Below are 19560 nucleotides of genomic sequence, written 5' to 3'. Positions count from 1 at the left end.
CTGTTTTTTTTCCCCTTCTGTTTTCTTCTGCATGCTTCAATTCTGGTTCTCAGCACTTCACTTTTAGCAGGGAAATAGCTTAGTTTGAACTTTTGCAATTTTTAGTTTGATTGAATCAGCTTCTGTTGGGCTGCTGTGCTTCGCTTAATAACACTGATGGAAATCTATGGGAGGGCAAGCCTGGATTTTCTGGGTCACAGTGAAGTAGTTTTTGTAGCATTGTAGCTTGCTGTTGAGTGACTCAATTATTCATGATTGGATTTTCTTACAGCTAGGTACAGTTACAGTATATAATTTCTATCCTGAATCCTGCAGTGGAGATAGCAGCTCTCTTTTTGTAGAGGTTTTACAGGATAGTCAATCATCAATTAAATTGCACGTGCTGTAGGAAACTTTGTCAGGCAGTGTAAAACCAAGGAAAGACATTTTAAAGGAGCATCATGAAACTGCAGTTAAAGTGTACAGTACAAATAGAAAATCTCATTACACTTACCTTATGCAGAAGTTTTTCTGCACAATGCCGAATACAGCAAGATAGTTAATGTTTCTGATCAAATGCCATATCATATGTTCAACCCAATACATTACTTCTTGTATCAAAACTTGTCATCTCAGACATGAAATAGTTATTTCCAGGCCCTCTTCATTTATATAGTAATTTAATGAAGAATGGTGTTACAGTATCTATTTTTGCACATAGTGACAAAGTACAGTTGTATGATGTAATGTGTAAATGGAACAGAGTACAAGTTTTCATATTGGAGAAGCCTTTGGGTTCAATGACTTCATTATATCGAGCTATAATCTGTTTTACATTATTATCTCAGCTTCTGGTGAAAAATGGAAGGAGTTCAACTTTGCACTCATAACTTGGTTCATAGCTCTTTAAGATAAATAGATGAACATTTTATTGATTAAATGAAGCTGATTTCATACCAGATCTAGAAAAAGATAGTAGATCCATAACTGTAGCTTATTTTTATAGTTAACCTGCTTAGCTTTAATTTTGAATGAAGCTTTTTTCCCTCCAGCCAAAATGTATAAGTAGGCTGGATTTCAGTGTTAATTTGTCAGTGTTCTATGTCACTGTGCTGTGTTTTGTTTATTTTATTGAAAATACAGTCATTGAAATACTGCCTTGAGCCCTTGTTCTGAAAAGCAAATGCAGTGTATCAGAACCATAGTTGGTGTGAGCTTTGGACTTCCACCAGGGCTAAGTCTGACTCTTACACTGACTATAAGTGTACAGTCGGTTACAGATGTGTGTTATATTGTTTTATTGTGAGGAAATTGTGAGGAAAGCGCAATCTCATTTTAGCTCATGATCTTTAATTACCTGAAGAGTAATGCATTTTTAGAAATACATTGTTATTAGGTCATAAAGGTTACATGGGGAGGAAATACCAATGTAACAACAATAACCCAATGTAGCTGTTACCTTATTACCTTCTGTTTTCATTGAAATGCTTTAAGATGAAATATGTTCATGAATTTGTTAATTATGTGGTGTGTAATTCATCTCGAAGAAATTTATATATGTCAGTTTAAGCCAAAACAGTGTGGTTCTCTTACAGTATTTTTAGAATCCTGGTGTTCATAGTCTGGTTTTGCTTATAAAGATTAACTTGTATATTTGTGAATTGTATTTAGAGTAACTAAATGGAAATGACAAGATTGTTGTATTTAGTGACATTATGGTCAATGTCAGCATTGACATCCTGTTGTTTTGCGGCTGCAGTACAGGCATACATGACTCTGTGTCATGAGTCCTCCTTTCTAAGTTAGTAAAAACAGTCAGCCTCCTTGCAGAGATGTAGGTTTTTAAAATTTTTTTGTTATTCTTGTTTCTCCCTGGGCCTTGATCTTGCAGTGGTGTCCACAGGGGCACAGTGGATGGCTTGGGGGAAAGCAATTGTGACCTATGAATCTTAATTGTGAGGTTCAGTCCATAATCCTGCACTGATGATGCAAAACTTTCATGAGTTTACCTATGATATCAGTGGGATAATTCTCTTGAATAAATGCATGGGTTCTCCATGGCCAAAGGCCACATTGCATATAGCTTTTAGTGAAGCTCTCAAAGTCAGAGAAACCCAAAATTTTATTTGTCTCATGTTGCTGATTCCTATTTCATTATATTAGTATTTGTGTTTATGAATGCTTTGCCTTAAACAGAAGACTTAGAATTTTCTGCTGCACACTTATGTGCATAACTGACAAAGCCTATTTGTATTGTAAGGTGATTCTGCTCTATTTTTTCAGTTTCTTGACAGTACTAGTTATGATGTTAAAGCAGCAAGGCCTTCAGTGAGTCTGTGGTGATGAATTGCTTAAATGAACAATCGGTTTCTTGGGTCAGTTGCTTTGAGCCGGTGAGCATGTCATTGCTAGACATAGGGAAAACTTCTTTAGAAAGACAAAATTTCTGTAATTTGGGAATGACTGGGCCCGTTTTTCATTTGCTTTCATAAAGAACTCACTTGTATGCTGAAGCCAAGAACTGAAAACCTCTCCAAAGGCATTTTGTGATTGATGTGCTGCTAACAACTGGGAATTGAAGTGGAAGCTATATTTGGCTTAGGCCCCTCTGCTACTGTGTGCACTCCATTGCTTTTAACAATTTGTATACATGTGTCGTTCTAGATGGGTGTGTGATGTGCATATTCTCCTTAGCTCTGCATGTACATACTGAAGTTCAAGAAACATGTATGCAAAATTTGTTAAAAGCAAGGGACCTTTGGAAGTAGCAACACCTGAATATGTGTGTACGTGTGTTTACCTGGAAAAGAAACCAACCTGAGGACCTGTGCAGTGGTTGGTGACCTCCCTGTATGACTCTTCGTACTTACGTGGTTACTCATTCTCTTTGTTAACGTTGATTTTATTATGCATAGGCTAAAATGTTGTGGAAAAATACCTGCAAGCACAATTCGTAACCATTCCTCATGGCTTCACTTTGGGGTTTAGATCAGACACATCTAAACCCTTCTCTGTAGTTTCGTGCTCCACGTTCTCGTGACGGCCGCCTGCCAGACCTGCAGGTCTGGAACGTGACTGATGTGCATCGGGGTGTTTTTGCTGAGCTGCACCCAGTTTGGGACTGTTCCAAATGAGTTCTGTCATGCATTTGTTAATGGCCATGGGGAAGGGGGGAGCTGCAGGCCGAGGTGGGGCTCGCACTGTCGCTGTTCCGCATCCACGCGCAGCGCCATTCCCTGTCACTACGAAACACCTCTGCCGGTGGCGCTCACACGCATCCCCTTTGGATTGTGGCATTTTCTGTCTCGGGTTCAATGTGTGTTAATCCTGTGGGTGTTGCCATTCCTTCTACTTGCAGCTTCTCGACGTCATTCCAGGTCCACTAGTGCTCTCTCCACTGCTGATTCTGTTGGGCAGTCAGGTGAACAAGCGCTAACTGCATGAATCCGCTTCTTAATCGTAGTCTTGTTTTACACCATCTTAACATTTGCCATCGTGTGCATCAGCCAGCACTTGGCATGTGCTTCTCACCGCTGCCGGGCTTTCTGTTCTGCTTTTGTTCAACGTGGCTTTTTGTTTTGAGTTTCATTTATTGGATGTTTTTAATTTTGTGCATTTTAGGAACATTGTGAACAGTGTTTAAAGAAAGGGTGATCCAGGGCTTTCTCAATTCTCCTGTAAATTGGATCAGTTGTGCAGCATGGGCTAAATCCTGACTGATGCAGAGTACTTGCAGATTCTTTTTCCTCTGAATCCCAATGGGTTTCATCCCATTTGTTACTAAATATTCTGGACTCCTGTCTCTATTAATGAAAGTTCTTTGTGGGATCCCCTCCAAAATACACAAGAGCAGCAAAAATTAGGCACCTGATGAGCTTTCAGAATGAACTTTGGAGCATAACATATTCTGATCCATCCTTTATATAATTCTCACAGCCTTGTCCAAAATACATGGAAGCTTTTGAAAGAAAAAAAAAATCCCTCAATTTCACTGGGCTTTGCATAATGTGACTGATGGTTTCATGTAATGAGAAAAATCTGCAGATTCCAGTTACTTCTGTCCCACCCCTGTACTGGATTTGCAGTTATGGAGAACCCGTAATTCCTTTTGAAATAAGGATATTTTACCGGGAATCTTAAAAGTAATTGAATGAGGGTTAGCTTTGGGACAACAGGGTTTTAATTGTGGGGACAAAGATAATGTAGAAGATGAGGGGTTCAGTGTTTTCTTGGAGGCTAAAATCTTATAGGGAATTTCTTATACTGAAAGTTATTTAATTAACACCCTTCAGATAGGGAGTGAAAAATACTCTGTTTCTCATGAGTCTAGTTAAATGGCTATCACTTAACTAAAACTCTCAAAACATTTCCCTTATCATGTTACTCAACAGAAATGATGCAAGCTGATTTGACTGGCATTTTTCAGATAACAATTTGAATTTGTATTTAACCAAAATAATTAAAATATTTAAAACAGCTCAGTTGTAATACAGATTTAACCTTTTTTTGCTTTTGGCTTCCTTTGATAGTTGCTTCATGTTTGGCTCCTGTGGTTTGGTGCAAAGCATAATCAAATTTTGTATGGTTACTTGTGTGCTACAGAAGGCCAAAATATCCTAAAAAATGGCAAAATAGGATTAATAATGGTGGTTGCAAATTTTCACCAAGTTTGTAACAAGTATAATGAATGAATCTGGCCGGGGAGACGAGGGAATGTGGCCAGAGCATAATCTGCAGATTTCTTGCCCAGTAACATTGGGCTTGACTGTACTGGTTATTCCTGGAGCCAGGTGTGTTCCCAGCCCCACATCAGAGATACATTGAGGTCTCTCCTGTGGTCTTATTTCAGCACTCCAGGATGGCAGCAGTGTCTTGGGGAAAAGCCTGGAGTAACTTGGGTGTTGTAAATTCAAAAATCACTGAACAAAGTAGTTCAGAAGATTCCTGATAGCCATGGAGATAGAAGCCAGCATGCCACACTGTACTTAATGTGTTAAAAAAGCTCAATTTTTGTTTCTTTATGCTGGGTATTTAAACTGATCTACAATTGAATTACTTTGTCATTTTGTTCTTCATTTAAAAAAAAAAAACCAACCAACTATATTCCCTTTTCTAATGTAACACTAAATTTATTCAAAAACAAATGACAGTGGTATTTTTCATGCTATGTAAAAGTTAAAGCCAAATTTTGATCTCAGTAACACTTGAGTAATGTAATTGGTTTGGATTGAAATATAAAACCAAGTCCAGAACTTAACACTTACAGCCCTTGTACTGTACCAGATCTCATTTATACTTAGGAAAATCCTTGTCCTCTGTACAACTTTATAGTGTATATATCTCTGTAGTGGTGACTTTAGTTTCAGTCAGACCTACTGCATTATCATCTCTGTGCTTCTGTTAAGTGTGCACAGATTTTTCCGTTTTGGAAATAAAGGACTGTTTCATCGTCACATTTGAAATTATTCTTCGACCCAAGTACATTAAAAAAGGGGATAGTAATAACACATACAACTTTTATTTCTTTGTGAAATGTCATGATTTGGTTACTTTTTGGCAGTAGTTCTAAGAAGTTTGTTTCTTTTTTTTTTTCCTTGTAATGTGTTTTGTAGAAAATGTGCTTTTGTTGTAAATCAGAAATGTCTTGTCTGGGTACGTAACTCTAAGAAGCAGTAAATTTTGATAGGTATCACTTCTGTTTGAAATAACAGTAAATTTTGATAGGTATCACTTCTGTTTGAAATAAATATTAGTCTGCAGGGTTTTTTTCTTTTCAAAATACTTTGGACTTTAAAAATCTTCCCTATTTTCCCACAGTAGCTTTATCTGAAATAAAGCTTTGTGATTAGGACAGTAGAACTGGCCAACTTCAATCTCTGATATAAATTATGCATGTCAATGTGAGCTAATCCCTAAAAGATATTTCAGTGCAGTAGGTTCATAAAGGAGAAAGCAATGAAATTTTTGATATGCAGTATTTTCCCCAAAAAACACATTAAGCTGCTGAATATCATGTTTGGCCTCAGTTTTGAGCAAATCCACAGTATGGTTCAGCAGTTTGATAAGCAGTATTTTTCCATTGTTAAATTAATTATAGATGAAGTATTGAAAGACCTGTGTGACTTGACCCCACTCTCCTGCTGCTTGATGTGGATCAGCTGAAGGTCTCTTAAATGGGTTCGTGCAGCTTGATCCGTGCACCGCTGAATTTGCTGGCAAAACTCCTGTTGGCATGTGTGGGTACAGGGACAAAGGTGTAGCCTATGTTCCAGGAGGGACAGTCTAAGTTCTCCGTGAGCAAACACAAGCCCACACAGAAAGAAAAACTTGGAATGTCATAACCAATCTTTCTGCTTATGGGGCAGAGCCAGGATCCCAGTATTTGGTACCTAATCTGCCCCCCTCCAGAAGGACTTGGCTGCCAGAACCTGGCCTGTGATACTTAAGTTACTGATTCTGTCATAGCTCTGCTAGTGGACCTTTCTGAATTTGACTTTGCTAAAAAAAAACCTAATTTCAGTAACTTTTTTGGTAAACTGGGCAAATGATAGTAAACTAATTAATGTTAGGAGTGTAAAGGGCATTTTAGACTCGATGCCATTGAGAGCTTTGCCATCAAATTCAAAGGGAAAAAAATATATTGTCTGCTCAAAACCAGTTTTGATATAGAGCTCTGGAATTTAGACTCCTTCTCAAGAGAACCAGAAATTGGAGTACTTCACAAGTGAGTTATTAACTTAATTTTTATACTGTGAAGGTGTAGGGGTATATTCTACTGGTTAATCAAGCCTTGAGACATAAAATAGACTAATCTGGTGCTGCTAGTCTCACATCCTTGCCTGAGAGAAAAGGCTGCAGGATAGATGAGTGCTTGAGTATTTACATGTTCTGACACTGGGCATGGTTCTGTCTCTCTGAAGTTAATGAGAAGCTCTCTTGATTTTTGAGAGTGCCAGATTGGGATGGGCCTGTCTGCCTCTGACATTAAAATAAAACGTTGAGACAACTGAGTAAAAAGAAACAGAAAATAGATACCCTGCTTCCCATCTTAAAATAAATAAATGGAAAGTTGCCCTGAGGATCCAAAATTGCCTCCAAAGCCCAACAAACAATAGTTTATTTCTTAACCTTAATGGCAGACTCTGTGGAGCTCTGGGTAAAAGGGCATTTAATGGAAAAGCACTGTGAGTTCCCAGAGTCTGTGGGGAGAACTACTGGGGCACCTGATTAGGATTCCGAGTGAATGCGAATTCATTTAACAATCCCTTTCACTGTTGTCTTTTGTGCAGACCGGTTTGGGCTCGGACAGCCAGGCAGGATGCCTGCTTCTGTGAATGCCATGCGAGTCCTGAGCACCAGCACAGATCTGGAGGCTGCTGTGGCCGATGCACTGGTAAGAGGAAAAATACAAAATGCTTCCAACTGCGGAAAGTGGCTTAAAGTTACCTGTACGTATGTTCTCCTCTTTCTGAATAGCTTTAGCCTGATCGTGCCAGTGTCTGATGCTGTAGAGTTACCTTTTGCTGGTTTGACTTTGGGAATACTGGCAGCAGTATGTTTTTCCTGATTCCATGTCACTTCTCTGCAGCTGTTTTCAGACAGAGTGCTGTGGGTTGGTACTACAGCTGCAGGATGGGTTGAATCAGCTGTGGGCCTTTCACTTGGGTATCAGAGGATGTGCCCAGCACTGTGAGGGTGCTCAGCACTTGTGGGGTCAGAGATTTCCATCAGTCCTATTACCTGCATGAAGATTTTGTCAGAAAAACAGTGTTCTCTGTTAGTATCAATTTCTGACCAGGTTTTAGCAAGAACAAGCTTCTGCCCTGTGTTATTTGCACCTGGGTAGATACACAGAAAGCTCATAACTTGGCTTGCATGGAATCTGTACCATCTCATGCTGTTATGGTGTAAGTTGGATTGTATTTGTCTAGTTTGCTGCTAATACTTTCAAACATTCACTGCTTTTCCTAGTTAATTTTATGTCATTTTAAAAAACATTGCTGTCCTGGATAGAACCCAGAAAATGTCTTCTGCTTTTCAGAAGGCACATGCTAAGCCTTTGTGTGTACCTCGAATATTTGGGGAAGTGAGGATGTGTAGAGGCAGGAGAAATTATTGTGTAGTGCTTGCTGGGTACCCACTGGTCTTCTCCAGCTGGAGACCTGAACGAGGAAAGGAGTTCCTGATGTATTTTGAAACAGATCTCTCAGAATCTGTCTCAGATGCACTTTAAGGAAGATGAGCCATGTCGCCAGTGTTTGTGGTAGATGGCCTTTCTCCATTTCCTAGTTCACTTTCCCCAAGGAGGGCTAACATTTTCCTTTTTATGTCTGATTACCACCCAGCTCATGGCACCTATTAGAGTACTTCTAGAAAAATGGCCCTTTTTACAAAATTTATCTTTCAAAAAAAAGGAAGTATTTGTGAACAAAGAAAGGTAGAGCAGTGTATAATGGATGGGGCTGATGCATTTAGTGGGCTGAATCACTAGTGAGCATTTTCATCACTAAATGTAACAGCTTGTGAGCCCATTTCTGCTCTCAGCACCTCAAATTTGCTACCAGAGCAGTTCAGGACATAATTACAGACAATGGTTTGCCTGTGTAAATGAAATCAGCCTTTATCCCTGCATGTGAGCAGCTGCTGAATACAGGTTTCTTAAGGGAGGAGAGTGTCACAGTATTTCAATTGACTGGTGAGCGCTGAGATTTCTTTGGGTGTGACTTAATCTTCAGCAAGACTTAGAGTGCTCTTTTAAATATTCCAGCTTTGATGTTAAGTAACATTAAACTGAAATGTTAACATTTTGAAGGGTTGAACACTTAAAAGGGAAATACTTAAGTCTAGCTGGAAACTAGCTGGTGCTGCTGACTTGGTTGATCAATCTGAATTTGTACAGCTTCAGGAGATGCAACACAATCTTGTTGATCCTTTCTTTCCCACCACCCCAGTTTTCTCTTCATTGCCTTCTGACAACAGGCAGTTTACAAAGCCTGTGCAGGCTCCTTTTGAGAGAGTGTTGTGATGCCAGCTTTTACCCAGTAACCTTGTTTTCAGAGAGTTGTCTTTCCATGTAGTAAGAAATGAAAAGAACTTCTCCAAAGATGGCTTCAGCCAAATCCTGAATTGAAACAAAACATGGTGGGTCATTTTGTGACCTCTACACCCTCTGTACAATTGCAGTTGGATCCACTCTTCTGTTTGAGCTGGACTTGGCCTAAATCCACAGTGTCAATACTGGGAATCAGTGCTGGGGTCTGTCAGAAGAGCTCAAAGGGTGATGGAAACTTTGCTGTTAAGTAAGGTCTTTAAGCCAGTGGTGCCAACCAGGGGGTCTTAAAAGAAGCTAATCTTCAAAACAGTGTGGTGTAAGAACTGGGGGTTGAAAGAGAACTTGGCAAGTGAAGTTTATTAAGTGTGCTGTACTGTAGATAGTGACTTCCTCACATCAGGATTTCTCTGCAAGACTCTAAAATGAAATGCTGCTAGTAATATGTGGGGAAAGAGAAATCACTACCAAAATCTCTGGTATTTTTCATTGTAGATTTCTTAAAAGTAAGAAAAGAGGTGCTGAATATAGATCTGTTCCTAAAAAAGTTTTTAACCCATATTCTCACTTCCAAGATCCCTAAGGGAAATTGTAGCCAGTATGAGTAGTGCAACAGTTAGGAGATAAAGTCAGGCATTATTATATCCACTTTAATTTTGCAAAAACTGTGTTAATTTTTTTTAATTTGCTAAGACACATTTGCTATACGTTTTTGTTGCAAAAACAAACCCTACATAAGCTTCTGACATAATTCTCTATGCTTTTTCCCACCCTTCAATATTTTCCTGCCTACAGCTGTTAGGAGACTCCAGGAGCAAGGTACTAGTGCTTTCTTGACTTTTTATTTCTACTTTCCAACTCTCCCCACCCTGTTGCTAACGCCCATGATACTGCATGTGAGTTAATTTCTATGCTTCAATCCTCCAGTCCTAGTGGAAGCAAAACTCTGCTGGCTTCACAAGGCCAAGACCTGCAGGACTGGACACTGGAAGGAATTCTGTAGCAAACACTTTAGAATATAGATGATTTTTTTTTTTTTTGATACATTATCTTGTCAACCCTGTTTTTTTGAGGTTTATTTAAGAGGTTTTTTTGCTGCCAATTATGCTAGTATTCTTTCTGTAAGGATCAAGGCAGTCAAAGATGTACCTAAGGGAATTAGGTCCTCTAATACCATGCTATGGAAATGAGTGGGATTTAAATACTCAACTCCCTTAGCAGCCTCTGGAAAGAATCCTAGCCCAGACTAACAGAGAAATTCCCATCTCCCATATCCAGTGCATTTCTAGAGTCACTTCAGTATTGATCTCACAGTGACTGGGCATGCCAGCACAGATTCTTTCAGCTGATTTCTTCCTTATCTTTATTTTTTTTTAAAGTATAGGTTATATCATCCTAGTATCTGTAACAATGGAACTGACCTTTATTGCCAATAGAACATTTATTGTGTTTAATTTCATTACCAGTAACTTAGTTCTACTGGGCATAAATAGATCATTTTCATGCTGGGGAAGGCAGGCTCTCTTCCCCTGAGTCACTCAGTCTCACTGAAATCAGTGGGCTCTGTCTTGCACTGCCGTGAGAGGTAAGCAGGCAATGCATGGTGACATCATTAAAGCACTTCAGTCACTATCACAGTAGCACTAATCTCCTTTTTAGTGATTGCAAGTAGAATGTTTTGTTTTTGCCATGGATGTAACTATATATAAATTGATAACTCTGAGTTTCCCCTTTTCCAGAAGAAGCCAGTGAGGAGGAGGTATGAGCCCTATGGGATGTACTCGGATGACGATGCCAACAGCGACGCTTCCAGCGCCTGCTCGGAGCGCTCCTACGGCTCCAGGAACGGGGGCATTCCGCACTACCTGCGCCAGACTGAGGACGTGGCTGAGGTCCTCAACCACTGCGCCAGCTCCAACTGGTCTGAAAGGAAAGAGGGGCTCATAGGCCTTCAGAATCTACTGAAAAGCCAACGGACACTGAGGTGACTTCATGGTTTTCTGGTGTCAGTAATTCATTAGGGATGGCTACAGCCAGAAGGCAGTATTATGTACCTGCCTTATGGAGACAGGAGTGTCTTCCATGGCTGTGAAGGCTTTGTCTCCACAATGTGGGATTGCAGTTAACTTCTGGAAAGGTTTCTGCTGTGTCATCAGTATAATTGGTGGCAGTAGTGTAGAAAGGGCTCAGGTAAGCATGCTCTCTTCTCTCAGCCTTCATCCATCTCATGAAGTCCTCCAGTGGTAGGTGCTTGTTGTAGCACAGTGGGATTTCCCACAGTGGTGCTGTTGTAAACATATTCAAAGGGTGGTGCCATTTTTACATTAGCCTGTTTGAACCTTCAGTATTTTTTCCCATGGCAATTTAGTTGGTGAAGCAAACATTGCACTTACTCTAAAATGACTCGGGGTGTGTGTTTCAAAGCTGAGATCAGACAGTGCTGGCGCTGGCTGTACTCTCACTCTTTATGAAGACTGCGTTAGGTGTAATTATAGATCCTGTTTGTAGCTCTTGAAGACTTTTATATCAGAAACTTGTTTCTTATAAATGGTGTAGTGTATAATGTAGAGGGAAGTTTCTTAGGGCAGTGAAGTATGTGTACCAGCTCTGAAACTGCATATGGTAGGAGAGGGAGACCTTTTTCCCTTGCTGAGAACCACATAACCCCTTCAAACACCTTTGGCACATCACGCCTTTAAAGAGGTTTTAGAATTATCCAGTAGGTCTCAGAATTATCCAGTAGTCATTTGGAAACTCGCTATGGCCACAGGTCACATTAACTAGACAACTGGCTCTCAGGCCATAGACATTTCACCCTTAGTTTATGGAGAAATTGTTTGAAATAAGCTGTTTATCTCTTGGCTTCTTTGAAGGTAACATTCACAAATAGTTGTGAATGACAGTTTTATTTTTCTGTTATGAACCATATGTACTTAAATTATAGCCAAGTTTATAAGTGGTTGTTTAGAGCCTCCCTACTTGAGTTTGTGCAATTGTTTCTATTTTAAAAGGGCTTCACACTGGCTGAAAAGAATTTGATGGTTCATGTTAACAGTCTGAATAAAAATGTACTGAGGGCAGGCCTGAAAAAGTTGATTTCTTGCCATTATAAAAATATTCTAGCGCTTCACATGATGTGATCCAGGCCTTAAAGGGCAAGTGCTACAGGATTTTAAAATGGGTTGTTAGAGTCTCTAGATCAGAGATGCTTTTTGATGTGGTCTATTTCTGAATCTCTTAAAAGATACTTCCACGATGTATGCTGTCTTTTTTCTTTCTCTTTAACAAACTGTCTGGAAAAACTGTGGCACCTCATTATTTGTATGAAAAAGTTGGGTGAGATTTTGATTTTGCCATATAAAAGTGTGAGGATTATAAGCAAGGTTTGGAGTGCTGCTGGGGATAGTTGCAAGGGAGCAAGCTCTGGGAAGTTTTGGTGATGGGCTGTTTATCCAGGTCAGTAGATCTTAGCAGAAATACTGGTGGAATTAAACTCTTGATTTCAACCCTGCTGGTTGTAGTTTTTTAAACTGTGCTGTCACCAGTCCCTCAAGCTAGCAAGTTGTCTTAGCTTTGATCCTGAAGAATTTTTAAATCTGTCCCAGAAACTACACCTCTGTGCAGTTATTTTTTAAAATTGATACTGTGATTAGTTCTCTGTATTTCATTTTGGTTTTCTTTTGATCTGCTTCCTCCTTGGTTCAGAGTTGATCTCTGTGCCTGTTCTAATGATTAGATTTTATCATCCTGCTTGTTCCCACGGCATCTTGAGAACATCATCAAGGTCATTAGTCCAAGGGGCAAGTCTGTCTTGTAATTAAACCTGATGCCTTCTGTTGTGGTGAAACACGTTAATAAGAGGTGGCGATGTGGCTGGGTTTTCTTTAGTATTCTGAACTGAAAGATAGCTGATCCTGTGTTAGGTGGGATTTGCATATCCAGAGATGTGCATGCAAAGTGGAATGGCACTTACCCATCCTCTTTGTTTCATACAGCTTCATGTGGCCTACTTTTTTAAGGGCTCCCCATAAGGTCTCCTAAATAAAACAAGGCAAACAAGTCTCTTAAGGAAATGTTCTTCCACTGCCTGTTGCAGTTTAGTACTTGCATTGTTACCTTGGGTCTGTGAGCTTTTAGAAACAGACATGCATATACTTGCTGACTTTATATAACCTTTGTCCAGAAAGAAAATTCATTAGAGTAATAAACAGGGGTTCATTCAGAGACCTGCGATCTGCATGATGTCAGGAGAGTGCTGTAGTCATTTTGAACCTGTGCAGCCTCATCCTGCATTAAGCTGATAGCTTACTGTGATGTTGTTACAAAGACTTTTCCCCCTCTACCAGGCTTTGAAACCCATTGGTTTTGTGCCCTTTTAAAATTTAATCAGCCTTTCATGCATAGATTTATCGGGGGAAAAAAAGTCCTGTGTTTCTTAGAAACAATCTAACATAAAGCATCTGTAGACTACTGCCTTATTCTGGCCTGTTCGAAGATTATTTTAGAAAGAGAGAAGTTGGTGGATTGTAGAATTAATGTTGGTCTGGAAATATATTCCCTATAGTCAAAATCTTCAGTAACTCTTCTCTGAGCAGTCAGTGTTCATTTCACTAGTTGCTCTGGTTTCATTGTAATTGTGAAAAATGTCTGTTCACCTCTGTAGTATGCAGGAAATGTAATCTAACTGCCTTGCTCTGGTTTTATTTGCACCATAAACAAGAAGAACTTCTGTCCTTTTTGCCAGTTTGCTTTGCAGGAAAGCTAAGACTTCTCAATACATTGCAGATAAGAGCTTTGGCACCAAGGAGTTCTGCATTTGACTCCAACTCGGTATCTCATGCATCATTCTCTCTTCCCCCTGCCATAAAAAGAGCACTACTGAGCAGCTAATAATCTCTTACAAATAGGAAGTTAGATTGTTCCTTAATGTAATTATCTTCTGATTTAATAGGTGGCCATTTGTTAATGTCCCTTCCATTTCTATATGTTTGGCTCCTCAATGTGCCTGCCTGCTGTCAGACTTTAGAATCAGTTCTGTTCTGTTCTGTTAATCATCTGTGATTTTATACTGATACTACTGAAGCAACTGGGAATTTAAATGGAAAGATTTGATTAGTATATAACCAGAAAGTTCTGATTTTACTTGAAAATTTGAAACCCTTGACACAAAGAAGACTTGAAAAACCTATGTTTAAGGTGAAAAAATGCATGATTCAGTGATTCAGCAAACTTGACCCAGACAGAAACTAAGTACCTTGCAAACATGCACATTTCAAGTTGTCTTCTGTATTCCAGAATATAAAAGAAAATAAAAACAGCAGAAAATAAAATTATCTGGTTTAAGATTTAAAAAAATAAGTGTTTCTTAGATTCTTAATGTAAAACTGGTGATCCCAGCAGTTAAACTGAAGTGCTGCTAAAGGCTTTGCCTAGATATACAAAGTTTTCAGAAGTGTGACTGAAGTAACATTTAAATAAAGAAGGTTAAATCTTTCAGCTGTTAATATTTATTAGCTGCTTGTTATTTTCTTTGCTGCAACTAAAACGTTGGCATTAATGTTGTGTTTTTTTAATGTATTTTAGCCGAGTGGAGTTAAAAAGGCTGTGTGAAATATTTACTCGCATGTTTGCTGACCCTCACAGCAAGGTAAGATCACAGAGCCTTGGCTCACTCTCCTGCATTACTGTGTATGCACATTTGGCACTGTTCCAAGATGACTGGTTTGTATTTCTACCCCTGCCATCTGCTGGGGAAAACTGGCATTTGAAAATCTCCTTGGTTTGCATTTGTTTTACAAGGAGGAGATGTGTCTCAGTCTCTTTTACGCTGCTAGGACTTGGTTACTCCATGCTGCCTGAGGAGCAGCCTAGTGCCTTTCAGAGGTCACCTCCTGGAGCCAGGAGTTCAGTTTGATTTGCACTTCTCTAGGGTGTATTTCTGGTGGTGCACAGGGAAGAGTGGTCCTCAAGGGGTCATGAGCCACATCACAGCCACTGGGGTTTGTGTGTTGTGTACACCTGGGAGTAGGTGTCTCACCAAGATACTTTTCTGATTCTCATAATCAAGAGCCTTAATACAGCTACTTTGCCTTCCTTAAATCACTGACCTTGGAAGTTAAAGGCTGTGGCATGAATTTACAAACATTTTTAAGAAGTGGGCCACAGAATGGGGATGTAGCATGTTCAAGACTAGTGGATTTCTATGGACAGCTAAGGAGGAGCAGGGAGAAAGGAAAAGGGAATTTCATGCCCTTTTCTGAGTTTTGCTAGTTGAGGAAAACCAGTATGGCTGTGTAAAAACATCAGCAGTTGGGTTAAATGCAGTTTGAGAAAGAATAAATTGTATAAATCTTTGTACTTCAAGACCTCTTGGTAAACCAGTTTTAATAGATGATTGTTGGGTGGAAATTCCATGAGCAGGTAAAGTAACCTGTCACAGGTCCTGCTCAAAATGTGCATTTTTTGCCTTAATTCTACTGTGGGCCAGCTGTCCCACAGGTCTCACCAAGCTTGTAGTACCTACCTGTAAGTTCTTCATGCTTTGGTTCCCCAAGGTTTGTGTAGTAGAAAGGGCGAAGGTGTAATTATTTGTTTGCAAATTTCTGAGTAAGGTGGGAGTTTATTGCACACTGGGCTCGAGTATATCCTTTGTGGCAGCAGTGATCTGTCATCTTCACTGCTTTTGTAGAATTACTGATACAAACTCATTAGTTATGGTGTTAAACACATGTAACTTTGTTCATATAACTGTATATAAACATATGTTACTTTCTTGACTGATGAGACTGAATCTGATCCAAGGCATATAATAAGAGATTGTGTTTTAAGAAAATGGAAACTTTGAATGACTGTGTCTTTTTATCTGTTGAGAAACTGCATCCTTGATCACTCTGTGTGCTAACGAGTGGTTTGTTTTGTTGCATGGCCTGCTTTGCCGTGGAATTCCCAACAGAGAGTAAGTGTTTCCTACCCCTTCCTTCCTTCCTTCATTTGTTACATGTGGTATTTTAATACAACACATTTTAGACATGTCTTGTCTGATTTTTTTTCCAGAGCAATGTAGTCACTAAAATCATTCATTCATGAAACTCTTATAACAAAATCATTCTGAGACTCAGACTGTAAACCCCCTTCCCCTTTGAATATTTCTATTTTAAGAACTGTATTTCTTTTTCTGACATTTGTTTTGTTTATAGGTCTTCAGCATGTTTCTGGAAACCCTGGTTGATTTCATCATCATTCATAAAGACGACTTGCAGGATTGGCTTTTTGTTCTCCTGACCCAGTTGCTAAAGAAAATGGGAGCAGATTTGTTGGGGTCTGTGCAGGCAAAGGTTCAAAAAGCTCTGGATGTCACCAGGTAGAGTACTCAGATGGCAAATGATGCTGAAGTTTTTTGGGATTACAGGAAGGTGTGATTTTAGAAATCCAGCAGTGCTGTGTATTTTGAGGGCTCAATCTTGATGAATATCAGAATAAAGGAGAAAAAAGTTATGTCACAGTGTTTCAAGTATTGAATTAAAAAGTCTCTCTTCTAAATAAATAACTTCAAAGCATAAATTTCAAAATATATAATGGATTAATTTTAGGGGTTTGTGGGGTGTATGCTCAGATGTCAGGTTTTTTTGATTGTCAGGTACCCAAACAAAAATGCAGTAGTCAGAATATGAATGTTGCTTTACCACAAAGTTCAGCACCTCTTTCATGTTGTTCAAACACAAATAACAGGTCAGGATAAGACCTTGAATGCTACTGCAGTGCTCACACCAATTGTGTACTCCATGTCCTTTGCAAAGGATGTCCAGCCCAGGACACTGTTACAGTAAAGTTGAGCTCATTCTAGAAATAGGATAGTTAAAAAAAAAAAAAAAGTAGTCATAATCTAGGAGAAAATAGTGGGGATAAAAGAGAAGAGAGATCAAAACCAGGTATGAACCCTAAGGACAAGATAAACCAAGCTGCTTCTAGAGATAAGGGAACAAAGCAGAGTCTGAAATGAAATGGACAGGCATGCCAACAGAAGTGTACAGACAGTAGAGTAACAGTGTGCAAAGATGCTGATTTAGCAGTTTTCTCCAGTATTGTGTCAATAACTAGCTAATCCTTAAGCTTAGAATTTTTCTTATTGATGGTAAAGTTACCAAGAAGAAAAGTGTGTTGAAATCTGCCATGTAAGCTTTGAGGTATTAGTTAATTTCATTTATGTTGCATTATGTCTTTGCTTTTGTTTCCTTTGGACAGGGATTCTTTTCCATTTGATCAGCAATTTAACATTTTGATGAGGTTTATTGTAGATCAGACCCAGACACCAAACCTGAAGGTCAGTATCAAAAGCCATTTCACTAAAGCATCAATGTGCTTGTCTTAGCTTGTCATGTCAGGCATGCCATAAAGCATAGAACTCATGAGAAGGTAATTATTGTATTATGGGCATGATATAGAAACTGTATTGGCAACTTGGAGACATGTGGCAGGAATGCTTCCTCCCCACCATGTGATGTAAGTCTTGTCAATCTGTAGTGGGATCTGATCCCATGGAAAAATGCATCTTTGCCAACTCCTGAGCTTCACAAATCTCTTTGCATTTCTCAGGTCAAAGTTGCTATCCTGAAGTATATTGAGTCCTTGGCAAGACAGATGGATCCAACAGACTTTGTGAATTCCAGTGAGACAAGACTTGCTGTATCTAGAATTATAACTTGGACTACAGAACCAAAGAGCTCAGATGTGAGAAAGGTAAGCCGGGACAATAAAGTATTTGCGGTAATTATTGCTCTTCAGGAAGGAGAAAAAAACCAAACAAACCTGTCATAAAGGTAATGAAAAATTCAGTGATCAGACTCAAACTTTTAAAAGCCCTGATTTTACATACCTCACTGTCCAAACAAAACTGTCAATTCAGTCCACACACAATTCTGAAGCATGTCTTCGTATATTTTTCACTTGTGTGACTTTAACTACTACTACCGTACAAAAAGAGATCATGGTTTGAAAATGTACTTTTTCTTGAGCATTCTGGAAATATCTTTAGGTTTGCATTTTGTTTAGGTGAAGGTTTTGTGCTTTGTAGACTGAAAGCTAGCACAGCTTCAGTGTTATAATGTTGTTAAAAGAAAGTAAACAAATCAGTAAGCTGCCAGGGGCTCTCAGCCCTTCTCTTTTAAGTGCTGTGTGTTTATCTGTACCTGGAAAAAACTGACACAACTAGGTCAGGCCTGGGTAATAGTTACCTTGTTCTTTATCTTGCTCTCGATGCAAGTGTCAGGCAAGCTAAAATGGGACAGCTAGTGATACTCATCTCTCCCAAGAGAAAAGCAAGACTTAGTTTTATGTAGCTGGCATCTGTAACACAATTTAAAATTACCTTCTATTTCCAGTAGGAGCTAAAGGCTTTGAGGTGAACTTGGATTTAAAAATCCCAGCCAAATTTTAATAATTCCGGAATGTAAAAAATGTATGAGAACTTTACATTATATGCACATAAAATGTTGATTTAATACTAGAATAACATGCAATTTTATAACTTTGGAAATAATAAAATTACTTTTATTTGATTCTGATGAAAAGATTGCTGGGTATCAGATGTGCTGCCACACACGTGTGCAGCATTATCTAGCAGCTGAAGGAAGGCTTCAAAGAAGCTGTTTGGGCATGTGCTGTTTTCTTGCTCGCATACAGATGATTGGTTCTGGGGGAAAAAGGAATAACCTCTTTTTTGAAGACTTCCTGTAGGGATTATTCACAGCACTGTAACTGAAACTTGCTTCTGTAAGATAGTCTCTCTCAGGAAAAAAGGGATACTTTAAATTCTGGACTTAGATCTGGAATATGGATTTGCATTTTAATGTTTCCCTGTCCAAAGTCAGAAAGAATTGATCAGGCAAAGCAGCTGCTTCTGAGGTACAATTCAGGTGAATCTCAAGCAGTTTATTTGGCTGTGAGGGGAAGTTGTAATTATTTTAAGTAGAAATATGCATTGAAAAGCAAAATTTCTTCATATTGCTCAGCAGGAGAAACATTCCACCATTAGGGGTCATCATTGCTGCGTGCAAAGGGAAGCAGAGAGTATCTGCTGCAGCTGGAAAATTGGGTGTTTGCTGTTCCCTGTGGGCTGTGGGGGGCAGGTGCTCACTGTGTGGTGTCCATCCTTCTGTCTGTTCCAATGGCTTGCACAGCTCTGGCAAAACTTCCAGCAAACTCTACCTGAGTAGTACTTGGGCAAGTGTCTGGGGGTGGCAAGAGATTACTGAATGAAAATTATTTTTATTAAACCTGCATGTGACTTGGATTTGCCTTTGGTGCCAGTAGTTTCCAAATAAATCATTACACAGTTAAGCTAATTTAGGCTACTAAAAACAAATGCACAGGTGATCTTTATTTCATCATACGATTGCTGTACTATGATTTTATTAAGAACATAGTACAAACCAGAGGCTTTAGAAGAAACAGTTCAGCTAAGGATTTATAAACAATCATTGGCCATTATCTCTGTCAGGACTGTAGTTTACAGACTTACAAATTCATTATGCAAT

The 19560-nt window shown here is 39.1% G+C and overlaps 1 protein-coding gene across 16 annotated transcripts in view; it reads left to right on the top strand.

Annotated features, from left to right (window-relative positions):
• CLASP1 (cytoplasmic linker associated protein 1) overlaps positions 1-19560 on the top strand; it is a 170608-nt gene that overhangs the window by 108712 nt on the left and 42336 nt on the right. For 9 of the 16 annotated variants that reach the window (XM_030952206.1, XM_030952219.1, XM_030952208.1 and 6 more), the window contains 9 exons: positions 3338-3400; positions 7269-7372; positions 9824-9847; positions 10768-11012; positions 14612-14675; positions 15981-15983; positions 16225-16388; positions 17270-17348; positions 17621-17764. In XM_030952206.1, coding sequence (XP_030808066.1) covers positions 3338-3400; positions 7269-7372; positions 9824-9847; positions 10768-11012; positions 14612-14675; positions 15981-15983; positions 16225-16388; positions 17270-17348; positions 17621-17764 — 890 coding nt within the window. The remainder of the gene's footprint in view (positions 1-3337; positions 3401-7268; positions 7373-9823; positions 9848-10767; positions 11013-14611; positions 14676-15980; positions 15984-16224; positions 16389-17269; positions 17349-17620; positions 17765-19560) is intronic. The other 7 variants (XM_030952209.1, XM_030952213.1, XM_030952212.1 and 4 more) reach the window with 3 other exon arrangements.

The sequence above is a fragment of the Camarhynchus parvulus genome, chromosome 7 (assembly GCF_901933205.1).
Source record: "Camarhynchus parvulus chromosome 7, STF_HiC, whole genome shotgun sequence".
Lineage (NCBI taxonomy): Eukaryota > Metazoa > Chordata > Aves > Passeriformes > Thraupidae > Camarhynchus > Camarhynchus parvulus.
Note: the sequence above shows the minus strand (reverse complement) of the source record. Positions and strands in the feature narration are given on the sequence as shown.